The sequence below is a fragment of the Pezoporus wallicus genome, unplaced genomic scaffold (assembly GCF_028554395.1).
Source record: "Pezoporus wallicus isolate ANWC-B61680 ecotype Strahan unplaced genomic scaffold, APGP_CSIRO_Pwel_v1 contig_3019, whole genome shotgun sequence".
In the NCBI taxonomy this organism is placed as follows: domain Eukaryota; kingdom Metazoa; phylum Chordata; class Aves; order Psittaciformes; family Psittacidae; genus Pezoporus; species Pezoporus wallicus.
In genome coordinates this window covers 436,820-454,621 of record NW_026639864.1, presented here as the reverse complement: position 1 = coordinate 454,621, position 17,802 = coordinate 436,820, and the positions used below count along the sequence as shown (strand labels likewise).

The following is a 17,802-nucleotide window of genomic DNA, read 5'->3' as shown; positions in this document are numbered from 1 at the left end:
TTAAAAGAAAAAAGTGTTTTCTTATTGTTAGTGATATATACTATGTATTTTACTTTTTTTTTTTTAGTTGGTCTGAGTTTATTTTAGAAGTCAAGTTTTAAAAGATTTTAATGTCATAATATGATTAAATAATGGAAAAAGTTGTAAATAACTTCTGTGGGTTAATATACTTGCAGAGTTTTTGACTGGTATGCCTTATGTTCTGTTTTGTTTTCTTGCACTATAAACTCATGCAAAGCACAATTACTATATAAATAGGAATAAGTAGAAAGAATTACTAAGTAGGAAATTAATGATGGATTTTTCTTACCCTAAATGAATAAGTTAATTACATACCTGCAGCATCTTTAAAATGCATCCTTTTTTAATTTTTTTGGTCAGCAAAACAACTCTTTCCTTCCCCCCAGCAGGGTCATGTTAACATACCCAGGTCAATACAGTATTTCAGTACCATTCATATTTAATAGTTTGATCAACAACTTGCAAATCTAGATTAATTTATCTAGTGCTTAAACACATTAGGATAAGGACCCTAGAAATGGGATTTTTTCAACTTATGTACATGCATGTTTATGAAAAGCAGGCTGAGTAGTACTGAACTTGATTTTTTTTTTTGAGATGTCATCTTTGCCCTTTGTATTCCTAAACACTTAAATTTGTATATGTAGGTTTTAGTGGCTTTCTGTCAAAGTACAATTAGTTGAATTAACATTGGGATACTAGTCAAGCCAGTACAGCCTGCATTTTTGTGATTAAAACTGGCAGCTAATCAGAAGAAGCAAAATCAAATCCACGTTAGTAATGACAAGAGATATTAAAATTAAACTCTGCTACTATATTTTGTTTAAGGTCAAGTTTTGAAGTCCTACTTAAGAATTGACTTCTTGTCATCAGAAAAGTAGTTTATGTAGAAGAAAAACAAAACCACAGGAGTTGTACCCAGAAATACTGAAGTGCATCATATTCTTATGCAAGGTAGTCTTATTTACTGTCTTTTTCTTTCCCAGGATGATTGTCTCGTGAAGGTATGGTACAATACAGACAGCTGGCGATCAGCCATAACACCACCTGGTGCAAGTCCAGAAAAACAAGAAAAAGAAGTTGATTTTTCCTTTGTTTATTTGGCTCATCCTCGATCAGTAAATGCATTTTCATGGAGGAAGACCAGTAAATTCATGCCACGGTCAGTAGTTCTAAGAACCTGATTCTCTGTACAGTCAACAGTCACGCAAGTTATGTGTATGGCTTTCTTCAGTTAATAATTGAGTTTGCATAGTTTGTAGATTGGTTGTGTGTTTGTATAATTCCAGCACGCTGAAGTTCTTGAGAACATCATAAGCACTCTCTTACCTGGGAAGGAACTGGAAAGTTAGAGTCCCACAGACTGGTTTAGAGATTGGAGTAAATATAAAACCAGCTCTTGCAAAATTACCTCTTTGCATCTTTTTCATTGCACTTAAGTGACTCTTTGTGCATTTTGATCCCAGCTTGTTCATGTCTTTCTGTCCTAATGGAATTGGAACAATTCAGAAGTCCTGTCACTTTACATCATCTTTCTCAAACATTCAGCTATTTCTATGTCTTTTTATTTATTTCTCTACCTAGTACAAAACCAGTCCTTGGTCAGAAACAGTATCTGGAACTTGAATTAACATGATCATTTGGAACTGATGTTTTCAGTTTCGTTTCTGCCCTTCCTCAACAATTCCTGGATTATCTGTCCCATACTGTTTTCACCAGTAATTGTAACCTCAAATGACATTGCATTAGGAATTTTGTGCCGTGCAACCAACCATCCTTTTGTCATATTCTTTGATATAATAGTAATTTGAATTCTGTACACCTTTGTGTGTTTAACCAAATGGAGAAAAGTTTTAAATTTGGCTGTTGTAGTTCTGATATTACCTTGGTTTCTCCATTTTGGATATATAATTTCTAAATTCTATATGGCTGTAAGATGTGGGGGGAACTGAGAACAGGAATCCAGAATACAATTAGCTTTTTATGTGAAGACCTTTAAAAAGAGCAGCATATATTGTGCTATTCCAGCTTTGACTAATTCTGTCAGTTGAAATCCATGATTTGATGTGGCACAGTTGTGTAATGAATTTTGAAGTAATTTATATTCAGATACTTGAATAAATGTGAAAGCCTTTTGTACATAATTTGTTTTCTGAAGAATGTATTGTTGAGTTTTTCTTAATATCTTTAACTTACTTGGTGCAATTCTGAAAGCTGGTAATGGGAAAACTGTTTCGAACTGTTGCTTTATTTTGATGCTATGTGATAGTAAGCAGCTTCTTCACACCTTAAATTTTCTTTCATTAGTGGTGCTGTCTGCAATGTACTTCTGACTTGCTGTAAGGATAATATTTGTCGTATCTGGGCAGAGACTTTGTTACCCAATGACAGTCTGTTGAATGGTGGAGGATACAATTGGAGTGAAGCAGCAAACTTCACAAGTAACTTCAAGAGAAATACTTCAAGTAAGGAAAAAGTGCAAAATGCCTTAGAGGTAAGAAGGGAAATTGAATTACGAGAATACATACATGCAATTTTACAGCAACATGCAATTTTAGCCAGCATTGTAGTTAGTAACTCACATGGAGCATAAGCTGAAATCCTTCATACCATAGACATAAGCTGAAATCCTTTGTACCATAGACATAAGCTGAAATCCTTTGTACCATAGACATTAGCTGAAGTCCTTTATACCATAGACATGCTTAGCATGTTACAAAGCAATGAATTTAGTCAAAATCTTCCTTTAGAAGGTTAAACTGACAGCTATCCTACTGAATTTTCAGACAGGAAGACACACTGCTCTTGCATCCCTGGCCCCCATTTTTGCCTGGTGACTGAAGCAAGTGCTTTCGAATATCTAGTTCAAAGTGCTTTGCAGTATCTAGTTCAAAGAGCTAGGAACAGTCTGGAGCATATGCTGTGGGTTATGTGAAACCTACTAATGATATTGCCTTAAAATGTAAGTTAGGGGCTCATTTGCTACCTCAGAGAACATCCCACAACTTCAGTCTTCTGCAACTGGAAGAACAGGTAAGATGAAGGGAAGACAGCCTCTGTTGCCATACTGCTGTAGTCCTCAAGCAGAGTAGATTGCTCACAAGCCGTATTTAAGGCAAATGATCCTTACCAGTTAATGTTTTCTAACCAATGGAAAGCAGGGGGAAGGTGAAGCATTAGTGGTATCCTACAAAGCTGTGTAGAGAGGATGTGAACATTGTGCTTTTATCTTAATGCAGTGATGTATTTAGCATGCTCATGGTGCTTTCTTAGCCTATGTGGTATAGATTAAAAAATATGACAGGTTAAAAGGCACAATGCAGCAAATAAAAATATTCAAAGGAAGGAGGGGAAAGGAAGTTGGAGACAGTTCTGTGTTCCTGTTGAAAATAAGAGATCAGAACTAATAATTACAGAAAAATGAGGAAAAACTTTTTCACGTGAGCATGCTGTGGTAAGATGCAAATGATAGCAAGTGAAAAAGAATGCCAAGAGTGCAATACATCTTTAATACAAATTGTGTGCTTTCTTGTGCTTTTTGCTACCTGTATAAATATCTACAGCACAATGGGCTTGAACCATGCAGTGTGTGGAGAGAGACTTTTCAATACTGGGATACTCAGTCTTAAAAATGGAATATTATTTTTTCCTTGGAAATATGTATTTGCATACAGGGAGGAAGACCTTAAAACTCAGAGGGCCCTTATGATGGGAGTGGAAATACTGATCTAATTGGATCCAAAGTACTGATCCAGTTTTTAGTCTTTGAAGTGAGATTTCTTAGATTTGCTGCTTTGTTTGTTCAGAATCTTATATAAGCATGTTTATGGAACACAGTATTTTCTATTTAAGTATAAAAACTGTATGAATATTGTTTGCTCACTGAAATAATGAAACAGTTACTATGTCAAGGGACTGTATAGATCTTCATAAATTAATATGAAGGCACTGGTGTCTCTACTGCAGACACTACCTGAACAGTGTGATTTTTGCTAGAAACTCCACTGATGCTTTGAAGTAGCTTTTAAAATGGGGAAAAAAAATAAAACCATTCATTAGTACCTAGAAAACTACTTACATCTGAAATCTGCTTTTCCTTTTTGAAAGGAATTTGTAATGACATCTTATTCTTCATGCAGTTAAACCTGAGGCACTTTCGACGAGGAAGGAGGAGGACAGGTGCTGTTGTAGCACATACTGGATATGCTCCACATCAGCGAAATGCCCATGAAGTTCACAGGAACATCCTTCCTCACGCAAATTCACTTTGTCATTTCCATATTGCTGCCAGTATCAATCCAGCCACAGGTAAGCAGTGTGGTAAATCCTTGCTAAAGGGTGAGCTATGATTTCTGCTAGGTCAATGGGCTCAGATGTATTTGTACTGTATTTACATGATCATGCAAAATTACTAGCATGTTGATTTAATGCATGAAAGGACCTTCTACAGTAGTGATTTGAATAGATTTCCTCTACAGTAATACTGTCTTTCATCTTTGCTCATCTTTAAACTGAGATTCACAGTGGTCTGAGATGCAGAAGGCTAAATATCTGTAACTGGATATTTACTAGGAATTGTGTGTCGTAGTAGGAGCACACTGATATTCAATGTTTCTTAAAATGAGTACCTGACCCAAAGTGTCTGAAGTAACCTCACACCCCTGTGCTTCTGTTCTGTGTCTGAGCCAAGCAAAACATGCCTTCATCTTGTCTTCAATAAACTGTACTATTTTCTTGCACTCAAGGAATAGGTTGATAGACATTAAGGAATATCCCTCTAGTCACTAACATTTCTGTCTTCATGATCATTTGGTTATGCTGAAAATGAAGTGCATGTCTGCTTATTGAAAAACTGAACAGAAATGCAATATTGAATGGCCTTTTTTTAACTTTTTACTGTTGTGATGTGATTTTTCTCTGTCTAGACTTAATGAACAAATATGGTGAAACCCTTTTCTTAAACCAGTTAAACTCTCTCTTACAGTATTTTAAAATTATTTTTTTGTTTCTACTTAGCCTTGTTTGAAAGGCCATTTTTGACGGAAGGGCATTCATGGTTAGTTCACATTTGTAACTGTATAGCCTTTGGTATGATTAAAAAGAATCATTGGTTTCCATTACCATTTCTGAGCTAAGCAAGCTGTAAACACTTTGTTCTGTAAGAGTTATGCTTCACCTTTCTTAGTGTTGGTTTATGTTGCTGTTAACAGATGTGACTAGAGTCACAGCTAGCCTATGAGAAGGAAACTTGCTGTTTTGTGCTGTCTCATCTGTAATTTTACATAATAACCAAGTAGATTTCAATTTTGCTTTTAATAGTCTTTGCAATATAAATGCCCAACAGCAAACTCACAGAAATTTTGGAAAATAATGGTTAAAGTTTTTTCATAGATGTCAACACCTGTGTTCAGCCTTTCAATCTTGTATTCAGCCTTCCAGTATCCGTAACAGCCTTCCAGTATTCATAGCAGCCTTCCAGTATCTGAAGGGGGCCTATAGGGATGCTGGAGAGGGACTCTTCATTAGAGACTGTAGTAACAGGACAAGGGGTAACGGGTTAAAACTTAAACAGGGGAAGTTTACGTTGGATATAAGAAGGAAATCCTTTCCTGTTAGGGTGGTGAGGCACTGGAATGGGTTGCCCAGGGAGGTTGTGAATGCTCCACCCCTGGCAGTGTTCAAGGCCAGGTTGGACGAGGCCTTGGGCGATATGATTTAGCGTAGGGTGTCCCTGCCCATGGCAGGGGGTTGGAACTAGATGATCTTAAGGTCCTTTCCAACCCGAACGATTCTATGATTCCTTCTGTGTTACCTCTATTAATATTATCTATCTTGATGCATGCGCTTTAACTCAGTCGGTAGGAGGATAACAGGTTGTTTTTTAATGCATAAACTCTGTTCTAAGTAACTTTAATATCTTAAATCTTAATTTGAAGAAATACCTGTTCTCCCTTACAGCCACGTCGTTAAGTACTTCAGTCTAACCAGATTCTCTAAGTAGTCCTTTTAGAATGCCCTTTCGAAATAAAATTTTATCTGAAAATCTAATTGTGTTTTGTTTAATTTAAACCAAATTGCTTTATGATCTGTTACTTGAAAATTTGCCCTTATTACAACAGCGTGCTTAATAAAAATTAGGTCAAAGCAGCTTTATCTCTGTCACCTCACTTTCAGAAGAGGAATAATGTGGTCATATATAACCAAAAATGTCTAATTTTTATTTGGCTTATGTTCTGTTGCTCATTTTGAAACAGTTTCTTATAGCAACAAAATCCCTGAGACTTTCTTTTATACAGAGTGTTATTTAAACTGGTATTCAGTTTACGGTGGAGTTCAGTGAAAGGAATAAGCACTAGTTGTTAGGGCAAAAGTATCTCTAGGCAAATCCAGACAGTCATTGACTCCAAAGCCCTTAAGTTTTCTGAGAAGAGTGCGATTTATGAAGCAAAAAAGAATTCACTAGGAATTTTGTCCAGAGCTGAGGATCAGTTAGAATTTGGTAGTTTTGTGGTAGGAGTATGGGGAAAAAGAAGTTATTTTTTATTTTAGTGACCTTTTGATATATACTCAGAGTACATAGATTTATAAGTCATCTTTCCAGCTCATCATCTTATTCATGTTTACTTTAGCTTTGTCTTCCAAAGAGATACCAACAGAGTTCTTCCCTTCAGGTTCTGTTATTGCCAAATGCATTCTGACATTTTTGAGGCAGATATTGATTGGTCTCTTTAGGAAGACAGACTGAATTTCTTAAATACTCAGTGCTCCTCTTGCTCCCTTCTTCTACTATGTGCCCTTACCATGACAAAATTGCTGCTAGTCCTGGTGATCTTCTATATTTGTCTTCTCCATTATCATTTTCTTAGGCTAGACTGGAGGGTAAGTAATTCAAAGCCATCACTGTCTTTGGAAAAAAAAAAAAACACAAACCAACCAGGTATTTAAGTAAAAAGTCTTTTGTCTCCCAGGACATAGAATTTTATGCTTCATAAGTAGGGGCAGAAGGAAATAAGAATATGTATGAAAACTTCTTGATGGGAATTAAATACAGGTTGAGATTTTGGCATGTTGTTGTATGGTTCATTTAAAGAAATAGCAGTAAATCACGTAGCTGCCACATGTAACTTAGATGATGTTACTCTGCAGCAGTCTGATACTTGCTTCTGCACTTACTGTGTGATTATTGCTTTATTTTTCATGGCCATCTGGGACACCAGGTAGCCTCAAAGGGCAATGTAAAATTGTAATGGAATTTGTAGGAGTCAGAGATCCTGTCTTTATCTGATCGTCTCGTCACTGTACTAGCTTTTGCCAGTGTAAGCTGTGTCATATGTGGTCCTTGATTACAGTGTATACCTACTGCAGCCTCTGTTGTGTACTAAATGTTGTGAAATTATGCTTTTATTATTTGATTCCTACTAAGCTATAGTGGCAAAAGGTAAATTAACCTGTACAGCACTATTAGATCATGAAAACGTTACAGTGCAGGCCCACAATCCTAATGTAAACATCCCAAAGAGCCTTCCTGTGGAACATTTTTTGTGGTAGCAGTTGTGCAAATTAATACTGAAGGGAGATGATGCTGTTGAAAAGAGAGACAAGTGGCAATACACTTAGTATACATTTTTCATTGTAGGGTTTCTGCTTAAGAAAAAAAAAGTCTCTAAAACTGCTTTTTTTGACCAAACTACTTGGTTTTCAAAAATTTCAATTTTTTTTTTTTATGTAGATATTCCTCTACTCCCTTCTATAACATCTCTGAGTCTTGGTGAAAATGAAGAAACAAGTGGACCTTTTGTTGTGCACTGGCTGAACAACAAAGAACTTCATTTTACCTTATCCATGGAAGTATTTTTGCAGCAACTTAAAAAGAGTTTTGAGCATCACTCCCCTGAGACTAACACTGAGGAATCTAATCAAATGGATGGCAGATCAGAAGAAGGTAAAAGTTTTATCGTACACAAATGGCTTTCATTTTACAAAGTGACCTGTCATGTAAGAATACAGATTACAGTAGCATTACTTTGTGTTTCCTTTTCTTACACTAGAAGTACCCGAGTGACTTTAAAAATCCATCTAGAAATTATTACTCTGTTTATCGTTATTTTTGAGATTTTGAGTTAATCGTGGTGGAAACTGTATTATTTACTTAGCCTGGCACTCACGCCTTTGCATGAAAGTATGGTTTTTTTAATATTAAGGAAGTATGTACAATCTTAGAAGTAACTCTTTTTTATACTAATTAAATAGCTTTAGTGTATAACATAATATGGTGATGATTGCTTTTGTTCTGCCTATGTGCTCAAAAATTTGCATAAAATGGGGAAAATTTGAAGTATTAAAGCACAATATAAACTGCTTTGGTTTCTTAGTCATTGACTTAAGGTCCACTAGAGAATTTCTAGTTAAAACTTTTAATTATTTTTAAATTGTGCTTATATGATTGGTTTGTAAAGGCCCTGAAATGTCTGAATAACATTGCTTGCTATGTTTATGCTTTTGAATATAATATTTACACATATGTCTGTGTGTGTTCTAGAAGTTAATGAAAATGGAGATGAACAAAAAAAAGGAAAACAAGAAAAGAAGGATCTGGGTGATGAGAAAACTACTGCAAATTCAAGTTTCATTCCTTTATCTTCTGCTATTATTGATCACGAAATTGAAATACTACTTTCTGAATGGAGTAAAAATGCTGACATGCTGTTCAGTATACATCCTATGGATGGTTCACTGCTGGTATGGCATGTGGACTGGCTAGATGAATACCAGCCTGGCATGTTTCGCCAGGTGCAGGTACTTTATTTTTGCATCAGTTATGCATCATTATTCAGTAAGAAGTATGATGTGAAAATAACTTATTCTTTCTCTTTTTCTTAAAATTCCAGGTGTCATTTGTCTCAAGAATTCCTGTTGCATTTCCGACGGGTGATGCAAACTCTCTTTGCAGAAGCATAGTGATGTATGCTTGTACCAAAAACGTCGACTTAGCTATCCAACAAGGCAAACAAAAGCATCCTGGCCTTACACGATCTTCATCTATACTTATCTCTTCTGGACACAGTAAATCCACCAACAGTTTAAAACTAAGTATCTTCACACCTAATGTTATGATGATTTCCAAACATGCAGATGGGTCATTGAACCAGTGGCTAGTGAGTTTTGCTGAGGAATCTGCTTTTTCAACTGTACTCAGTATTTCACATAAATCCCGATATTGTGGTCACCGTTTTCATCTTAATGAGTTGGCTTGCCACTCAGTATTACCACTGCTGCTTACAACCTCACATCACAATGCTATAATTTCACCAGATATTGAGAATGCAAAACAGGCAAATGATTCTTTAAAGTCTCAGGAGTCTCCAGTAAGATTTCAGAATAGAGGCAATGCAAATGTAACATCCCAGGATCCCAATGCAGTTTACAGTGAACTTATTCTTTGGAGAGTTGACCCTGTTGGGCCTTTGTCCTTTTCTGGTGGAGTTTCTGAACTTGCTCGGATCAATTCTCTCCATATTTCAGCTTTTTCTAATGTTGCATGGCTGCCCACACTTATACCCAGCTACTGCCTTGGTGAGTTCTGTTTCCTGATTCTTGAAGCATTCTGGAATAAGAGTAATATAACCTTATAATGCTATTAAATAGATAACATGGATATAGTTGAATACATTGGAAAAAATGTGAAGCACAGTTCTTTTATTTCACAAATTTTCAGCAGCTGGGACTTGGAAATTGTTTATTACTGTATGAAGAATTGCTGTGGTGTTCTGCCTTCTTTTACGTAGTTGATATTTTAGGAGCTAATGCAGTAAAATTCTTAGATGCTGGTGCATACTTCAGAGTGTGTTGAACACTTAAAAGCTGAGGGACATTTTGCTCTGGTTTGCAGAGGGGATTCTTACTTCCTTTCGCATACTTCAGTTTGGTTGCTGATTGTAGCAGTAAACTTTGTAGTTCTTGGCACTGGACAGAAATTAACAAGAGAGAATTCAAGAGAGAATTTTTCTTATGCTACATTGTTTTCTTTCATAATACCAAAATTGCCTTTTACAAAAAGAAAAAAAGGTAAGTTGGTGTTTGAATATTTGAGCGCTTTTTGAATTCCTGTTTTTCAGGTGCATACTGTAATTCTCCAAGTGCCTGCTTTGTGGCTAGCGATGGACAGCATTTGAGATTATATCAAGCTGTAATAGATGCTAAGAAACTTTTGTGTGAGCTCTCCAATCCAGAAATTTCGGTTAGTGAAAAGCTGTCTCAAGTTTTTGAAGGTTGGAACCTTATTTAGTAGCACTAGTTTCAGACTTGTTGGTAATTGGCTAAACAGGCTGCTAAGGATTTCATGCATTGTAGTTTATAAACAGATATGGTAAATACCTCTGAAACACTTGAAGTGTGACGATTAATAACAGCGCAACAGACTCTGTTTGCATGTCCATCCTAAGGAAAAGTTAAGAGGACAAAGCAGTTTGGGGAAAGGGCAACTGCTGAATGCTATGTTTTCCAGATGTTCTCGCCACCTTTCAGCCATTGAAACCAAATGTGGCTCTTGATAAAATGGGGGATTGACCTGTGTCCTTAGTAGATTGCAAACAGTGTATATTTAATGCTTTAGTTAATACTTTTAATGATGTTGCACCTAGCATGCACTGCCACAGAAATGCACAAAACTGAGTTAACAAGACCACTCCCTGACTCTTTTTGAACAGAAATATGTTGGTGAAGTTTTTAACATCGTAAGTCAGCAATCTACGGCTCGCCCAGGATGTATCATTGAACTGGATGCTATCACAGAGCTAGTAAGATCTTTTTCTGTACTAATTTTATACCATAATTAGCCTGGTTGAAAGGTATTAATAATAAAGACTATACCTGTAGCCCTTAATCAGGAAAAGATGAGGTATTTAAAAATTGATACTGATATATTCTTGCTTTTCGTTTTATAGTACCTGTAAATGAAAAGAACAGGAATAATGATGATGCATTTTCTTGAGAAATCTTTCATTGATATGTACAAATTACCAAGTTAAAAGCTTCCATTTTAGACAGCTCCATTTAGTATACTCCATGATGTTCACTCCTTGCGTATGCTTCAATTCTCTTAGCACGGCAGGAAAACACAGTTATTCCATGTTTTTCAAGAAGACTTCATCTTAAGTAACCAGGAGAAGGAAATACCTGAAAAGAAGACCAATTCATCAGACTCTGGTAAAGACTTCTTTTTCTTGGAACACTGAAGACAAAGTATTTTTATTTTATTTTTTTTTTCATCCCATGAAGGAAAAAGGACTTGTTATATAGTTTTCAGCCTTTTAAGGTCAAATACTGAGTTCTTTATATACTAAAGCAGAAAATCTGGTCTAGTGAAACTCATGGGTGTTTCACTTCCTTTGAGTAATGTGCAACGAAATTTTAGATAAAGTAGCTGAAGTCACAAGACACCCATCATGTGCTGTATTAGGCATTCCACTGCTAATACTCTTCTTACAGGAGGGGGAAAGGGTTTTAAATGTAGGTTCTGTAGTTGTAGGGTATGTTTCTGTATGTAGAGAAAAGCTTACTGCGTTCTTTCATGAGGGTGTTCATTCTTTATATCAGCTAAATACAGCTCTTCAGGCCTTGTGTGGTATAATAAAATGCTTTGAAATATAACTATAAAATACAATCTATGAATAGTGTGTGGATGGGCAGATCTGAATTGCTGTGGAATAAATTATCAGTTTTCCTTGGTGGAGAGCATCAGTGGTGGTGGTATATGGGCATCTCCATTTTGTTTTGTTCTATTCCAATGAAATAATGTGAAAAAATTGGTCAGAATAAAGTTTGTGATGCCAAGTCATCTGTACTAGTGAAGGAAATGCTAAATAAAACAAGCAGATTTGTGCAACAGTGTCAGAATGTTGCATAACTTGGTACACAATTTTTTTAGAAGGGGGACACCTAGTGAAATACTACCTGAACTGTATATACGCAGAAGTAAATTCTGAATGATTTGGAGTAATGGCAATAATCTATGAAAATGTCAACCGAGCTGTTAGTAGAAGTCAAAACCATAAATGGATTGTTGAAAAATAGGATCAAATACAGAACAAAAACAAGTGTTACTCTGCAGCATAAATTTGTTGCACATTTGCATCTTGAGTATGAGATACAGAAAGGACTTTAAGAAAAATATTGAAGCTGCTTGGCCTTAGAAAAGAGCTGCTGTACTCATCTGCATGTGTTCTAAATGTCTGCATGGGTTGCTGCTGTGTAACAAATAGGGCTAAACGGACCCTTTGAAAAACGGTGAACTTCAAGGATCTTTGCATACATTCTAATTTGAAAGCATTTTTTAGTAGTTCAGAGATCTTAAGTGTTAAACCTCTTGCTCTTTCTTCTTTAAAACATATAAGTGGTTAGCTCATGTTATTTTAAAAAAAGGAACAAATTCACTTACATTTTTCTGTAGTACTATAAGCAGCCCAATGTCAAACCCACAGGGAAAATACAGCTTATTCTTGATCGTGTTTTATGTAGATGGTCACTAAACTAATTATTTCTTCTTGGTCCTAATGGGTTTATTTTGTGCTAGGGAAGGAGAACGGCTGGGTGCACCCTCCAGAAATGGGCTCCTACTAGTATTGCAATTCATGTCATCTTTTCCTGGGGTGAAGCTATAGCAAATAAATTAGGAAGAGGCATGGTACTTCTTGTGCATCCCAGACAACGTAGTTGGGCTTACTGGGTTATGATCAATTAAGCCTATCCATTAGACCAGGCTGTGACTTTACTAACCGTTGGAGTGGCATTTCTTCTCTAGATGTAACTTCTATACTTACACCTTAAAGGCTACTCTTCTGTCTAGCTCACCATCTTAACCGTTACAGTTGCCAGTAACAGGTAGGTAAGAAACTGAAAGAGGTGAGCATGTGAAAAACAAAGATGTAGAGCTGAGAATACAGTCTGGGATTTAACTTTAAAGTTCAAACAAATGTGTACTAATCTCTAAAAGATAAGGTTGGCAGTTTTTCATATGTGTATCTATAGTGGTTTTTGCTTATGATAAAATACTGAGAAGACTAGTAAACCAGAACTGGATATAGTCAGACCATTGCATTTCAGTAATAGGTTGCAGTAGCTTAATGTGATTATTTGCTAGTCAGCAAAATTTAATTCTGCTTTCTGGTGAATTATCTCTTAAGATCTTTCTGGTTTGAATTTCATCAGGAAACCAGCAGAATGGATTCTCTGAAAAATTCTACTTAATAGTAGTGGAGTATACGCAAAACTGTTCATTGCTACATATGTGGCATTTACATCTGAAGTCAATTCCTGTCTCAGTAGGTAAGCCCTGTTTCCTATAATTTTCTTAAAAATAAAAAAAATTAAAATGTTGCTATCTTTTGAATATATATGCTATCTGGCTTATTCTGAATTGTGTTTCAGCTTTTTTTAAAGCAGCTGCAGTTCTTCAGTTACAAACTTCCATCATTACCTGTTCTTTCTTGATTACTTCTTAATCTTCAGAACGCTGAAGCTTTTTGAGTTCAGCCTCAGCCCAAAGCTTATTTTTTGTGCATTCTAAGGGCAAATATATTTATCTGGTTTTAATACAGCCTAACAGTTCAGACTGTTTGCTTCTCAGAAACTTTTGTTCCACAGTTTTTGACTTTATACAGAAGTTCTAAGTTTGTCCATAGTCAGAAGTACTTAAACATCAGAGATACAATCACAGTTATGAACAGTTTTGAAGTTCTGAGCTCTGCTGGTTCTCTTTCAGGCTACCAAAGTATTTCCAGAATTATAGACCCTTTTAAATAATCTAAGATATACTTCACTATTTTTTGTTAATATTAAATATTTTAAGCAAACATAAATCATGTATTTGCTGCTTACCAGAGGAATCTGTTACGATGCACATTTCTGCATTAAAACCAAATTGGTATTTGTCTTACTGTTGCTTCAGTTATTTTAAGCATTATTACAATTACTTTGTAAGTTGGTAAGAAGATGAAAGATCCAACTTTTCTGATCTACTTATACTATGAGTACATTACTGATAAGTCTTTTCAGCCAACCTGTTGACATTTTTCTTGTTCCAAATCCGTAAAATTTGTACTTCAACTGTTGAATTTTATTAAAGTAATGAAGCATTTGTATCATGTAATCTGAGATACTACATTTTAAGCAACATGAACAAAACTTCATTGAAAAATACTTCTCTCCAATTTGTAAGGTAATACTTTGAGGTCTTAATCTTCTCAGGTGGCAGGTATTTTGTGCTTCATGAGCATTAATTTCAGTGGATTACCACACTTACAACATTTTTGTCATCAGTTCTGGTGTTTCTGCTTGTTGTTTGATTGGTTTAAGTCTGAGGAGTTAAAAGTTATAACTTCTCAGCCAGTCTAGAATTTCAGAAGTATTTAATCTGAGGCTTGCAATCATTTCTCTTTAAATCTGACTTTTTAAAGTTAACAATGCAAACTTTTCTTAGATGAAAAGAGAGATTCAACTACGGCTGGATTGGCAACACAAACAGAAGTGTATTCTTCACCAGATCTAGAGAAGATCCAGTCACCTTTCACTCAAAAGTATCAGGCCTGTAGAGCAAACCTTCAGAGCACCAGCTGGCTCTCACTGTCTTCCAAAATGGTATATAGTCAAAAGTTGGATTTGCCAGAAGGAGTAGAGATAATCAGTGTAAAGCCGTCAGCAGGTTTGTAATGTTATGTTTCTTCATTTTTCTGGCTTTTTTATGTTCTTCGGAACAAAATAAGAAATTCTTGCCTTTCTGACTTTGGGCTTAAAATAGAAACAAAGTAATAGTCAATTTGTTATTTGTTGTTCACATTAAAATGCCTGTATAAGGATCCAAAAGGCTTGCTAAAACTTGCTCCTCTAACTTTAAATCTTGATATTGGAACTAATACTAAAATAAAGCTCTTATTTAAAGTATAATATTTGTTTAATTCTAGATTCTTATAATAAAAGGAATTATATAACTACAAATTTGATTTTGCAGCCACTCATGAAATTTTTTGTAGGATCTATAATTTAATTATAAGGCTACCACCAGTAGTCCAAAAAGTATTTTATGAAGATTTTTAGATTTCTGAATAAGAAATGTTTGGTTGTTTGGAAGAGTTTATGGATCATATGATTTGACTCCTCTCTAGAGCATGAAATAGTAAAGGGTAAAGGTTTCATAGTATTTTTTCATAGTTTCCTTTGTTCCCTGCAAAAAACCTTTTTGAGGAAGCAGTAGTATTTTTTTGTTTCTTTCAGAATAATAAAGTAACTGAATAAACGCATCTTTACTTTTTTGCTTATTTTTTAATATGTCCCCCAGTAAAGGTGTATTTTATTTAATTTTAGGGCATCTGAGTTCTTCTTCCATATACCCTGTTTGTCGTGCACCCTATCTGCTGGCTACTTCATGCTCTGATGGAAAAGTTCGTTTCTGGAGATGCAGGGTTACTACTGAATCATCAGCTTCTTCCATGCCAGAGTGTAGTGCACAAAGTGATGTCACTTACGTATGGGAAGAGTGGCCATTGCTGATTGAGGATGGACTTCTTAGTAATAGTGCTATTAATGTTCCAGGAAGGCCAACCGAAGTTAGCTGTGCACACACAAACAGATTAGCAGTAGCATACAAGCAGGTAACATCTAAAAATAGTAATCTTTCTGAAGATTTTATAATGCATGTTAGTATTTTTGAATGTGAATCTACAGGGGGTTCTTCCTGGATTCTAGAACAGACTCTTCATTTAGATGAGATAGGCACTATGTTAGACTCTGGTGTTAGTATTGATAGTAATTTAGTGGCATATAACCGACAAGATGTTTCTCTGTCTCATGGTGGGAATATTATGCCCAGGACTAAGCACTTGGTACACTTAGATTGGATGTCTAGGGAAGATGGTTCGCATATTCTAACAGTGGGAATTGGATCCAAACTTTACATGTTTGGTCAGCTGTCTGGGAGAATGCAAGAACAAAATGGCAAGGAGATTGTAACGTTCTCACAAAGTGGCAGTATGAAGGCTACACCACTTTCTGGGTTTGTTCTGCTGCGCTCTGTCGACTTGGTTTCATCTGTAGAGGGTTCACCTCCTTTTCCAGTCTCCTTGTCTTGGGTGCGTGATGGCATTCTTGTAGTTGGAATGGATTGTGAAATGCATGTTTACTCCCAGTGGCAATCTCCTTCCAAGCAGGAACTAGTTAGTACAGATTCCTACAGTGGAAGTATGCCATCTATAACTGGCTTAATGAAACAAAGCCTGTCAGCCATCTCAGGTCTGCATCCACCAAAACGAACATTGACCAGATCTATGGCGAGCCTTGCACAGAAACTTAGTGGGAAAAGATCTGCCTATGGTCTTTCTACGGAAATGGAAGATTCTGGTCTTTTTGAAGCAGCTCATGCATTATCTCCCACTTTACCTCAGTACCATCCATATCAACTGTTGGAACTCATGGATCTTGGTAAAGTACGTAGAGCAAAAGCCATTCTGTCCCATCTGGTAAAGTGCATTGCTGGAGAAGTTGTTGCTATAAATGAATCTGAACCTAATCATGATAAGAGGCTCAGATCTCTGACCATCAGTGCTAGTGGAAGTACTGCAAGAGATCCAAAAACATTCAACAAAACTGAGACTACAGACTATATTGAAATAGACTCTGTTCCACCATTGCCTTTGTATTCTCTGCTTGCTGCAGATGAGGATTTATCTCATTCCTGTTCAGAGAAGTCTAATAATCAAAATAAAAAAGATAAGCCTAGTGACAATTATGAAGATCTCTTTCAAAATACTGCTGTAAGTACAGATGAACTAGTTATATTTGATGCAGATGAAGACAGTTCAAAACCAAAAGTCATCGATCTTTCTCAGTATAGTCCAACTTACTTCGGACCAGAGCATGCCCAAGTTCTTTCTCGTCACTTGCTTCATTCAAGCTTGCCAGGTCTGACTAGAATGGAGCAAATGTCATTGATGGCCTTGGCAGATACAATTGCTACTACCAGTACTGAAATTGGAGAAAGCAGAGACAGAAATCAGGGTAAGCTGTCTCTTCCAAATTAAATGTCCTGCTGTGCTTCACAACTTTTTTTGTGGAGTTTTTACTATTTTGGAATGGTTTTGTGGCTTATGAAAGCATGTCATAGATTTGTTTCTTCGTATAGCCTGTATTTACTGTGCCATCATGGTATTTACTGTTTAAATAAAGTTTCGAGGCTTTTTTTATAAAATCAAATTTTTCATTGCTGAGTATTAATGCCAGTGTTAGTCCACCAATCCATAAATATTTCTAATTCACTTTTGAAGAGGCAACTTTCTTAATAGCCAGTGTTTGTTGCACTATGTAGAGAAATAAGTTTATGGATTTATTTATATGATAACACTTTTTATGTTTTGTGCATTAAGAACAAATAACTTCAAAACTTTGATATTTTCTTCTTTCCCATTCCTTGAATGGAAAAAATATGAATTAAGCTATTATATTTATGAATTTAAAGCAATAGTAGTCAAAGAATGAAGTATTTCTTTTTTTAAGACACCCAGTAGATACTCCTAGTAGTTTCACTAAGGTACTTATAAAGATTCTTAATTCCAGGTGGAGAAACTCTTGATGAATGTGGTTTAAAGTTTGTATTGGCTGTTCGGCTTCACACATTTCTAACAACTGCACTTCCTCCTGTACATCGAGCTCAACTGCTTCACCAAGGTAACTGATGTATTTTCTTAAACGAGGTGAATCTTAGTGACATAGATGGTACATATGGTACATATCATT

The 17,802-nt window shown here is 35.8% G+C and overlaps 1 protein-coding gene across 1 annotated transcript in view; it reads left to right on the top strand.

Annotated features, from left to right (window-relative positions):
* The window catches only part of DMXL1 (Dmx like 1), a 75,327-nt gene that overhangs the window by 19,264 nt on the left and 38,261 nt on the right, over positions 1-17,802 (top strand). Inside the window, exons 7-19 of the mRNA XM_057416677.1 lie at positions 1,008-1,183; positions 2,329-2,515; positions 4,161-4,329; positions 7,751-7,963; positions 8,561-8,817; positions 8,910-9,594; positions 10,137-10,258; positions 10,728-10,817; positions 11,124-11,226; positions 13,228-13,344; positions 14,498-14,719; positions 15,379-17,067; positions 17,623-17,733. Of these exons, the coding sequence (XP_057272660.1) occupies positions 1,008-1,183; positions 2,329-2,515; positions 4,161-4,329; positions 7,751-7,963; positions 8,561-8,817; positions 8,910-9,594; positions 10,137-10,258; positions 10,728-10,817; positions 11,124-11,226; positions 13,228-13,344; positions 14,498-14,719; positions 15,379-17,067; positions 17,623-17,733 (4,141 nt within the window). The remainder of the gene's footprint in view (positions 1-1,007; positions 1,184-2,328; positions 2,516-4,160; positions 4,330-7,750; positions 7,964-8,560; positions 8,818-8,909; positions 9,595-10,136; positions 10,259-10,727; positions 10,818-11,123; positions 11,227-13,227; positions 13,345-14,497; positions 14,720-15,378; positions 17,068-17,622; positions 17,734-17,802) is intronic.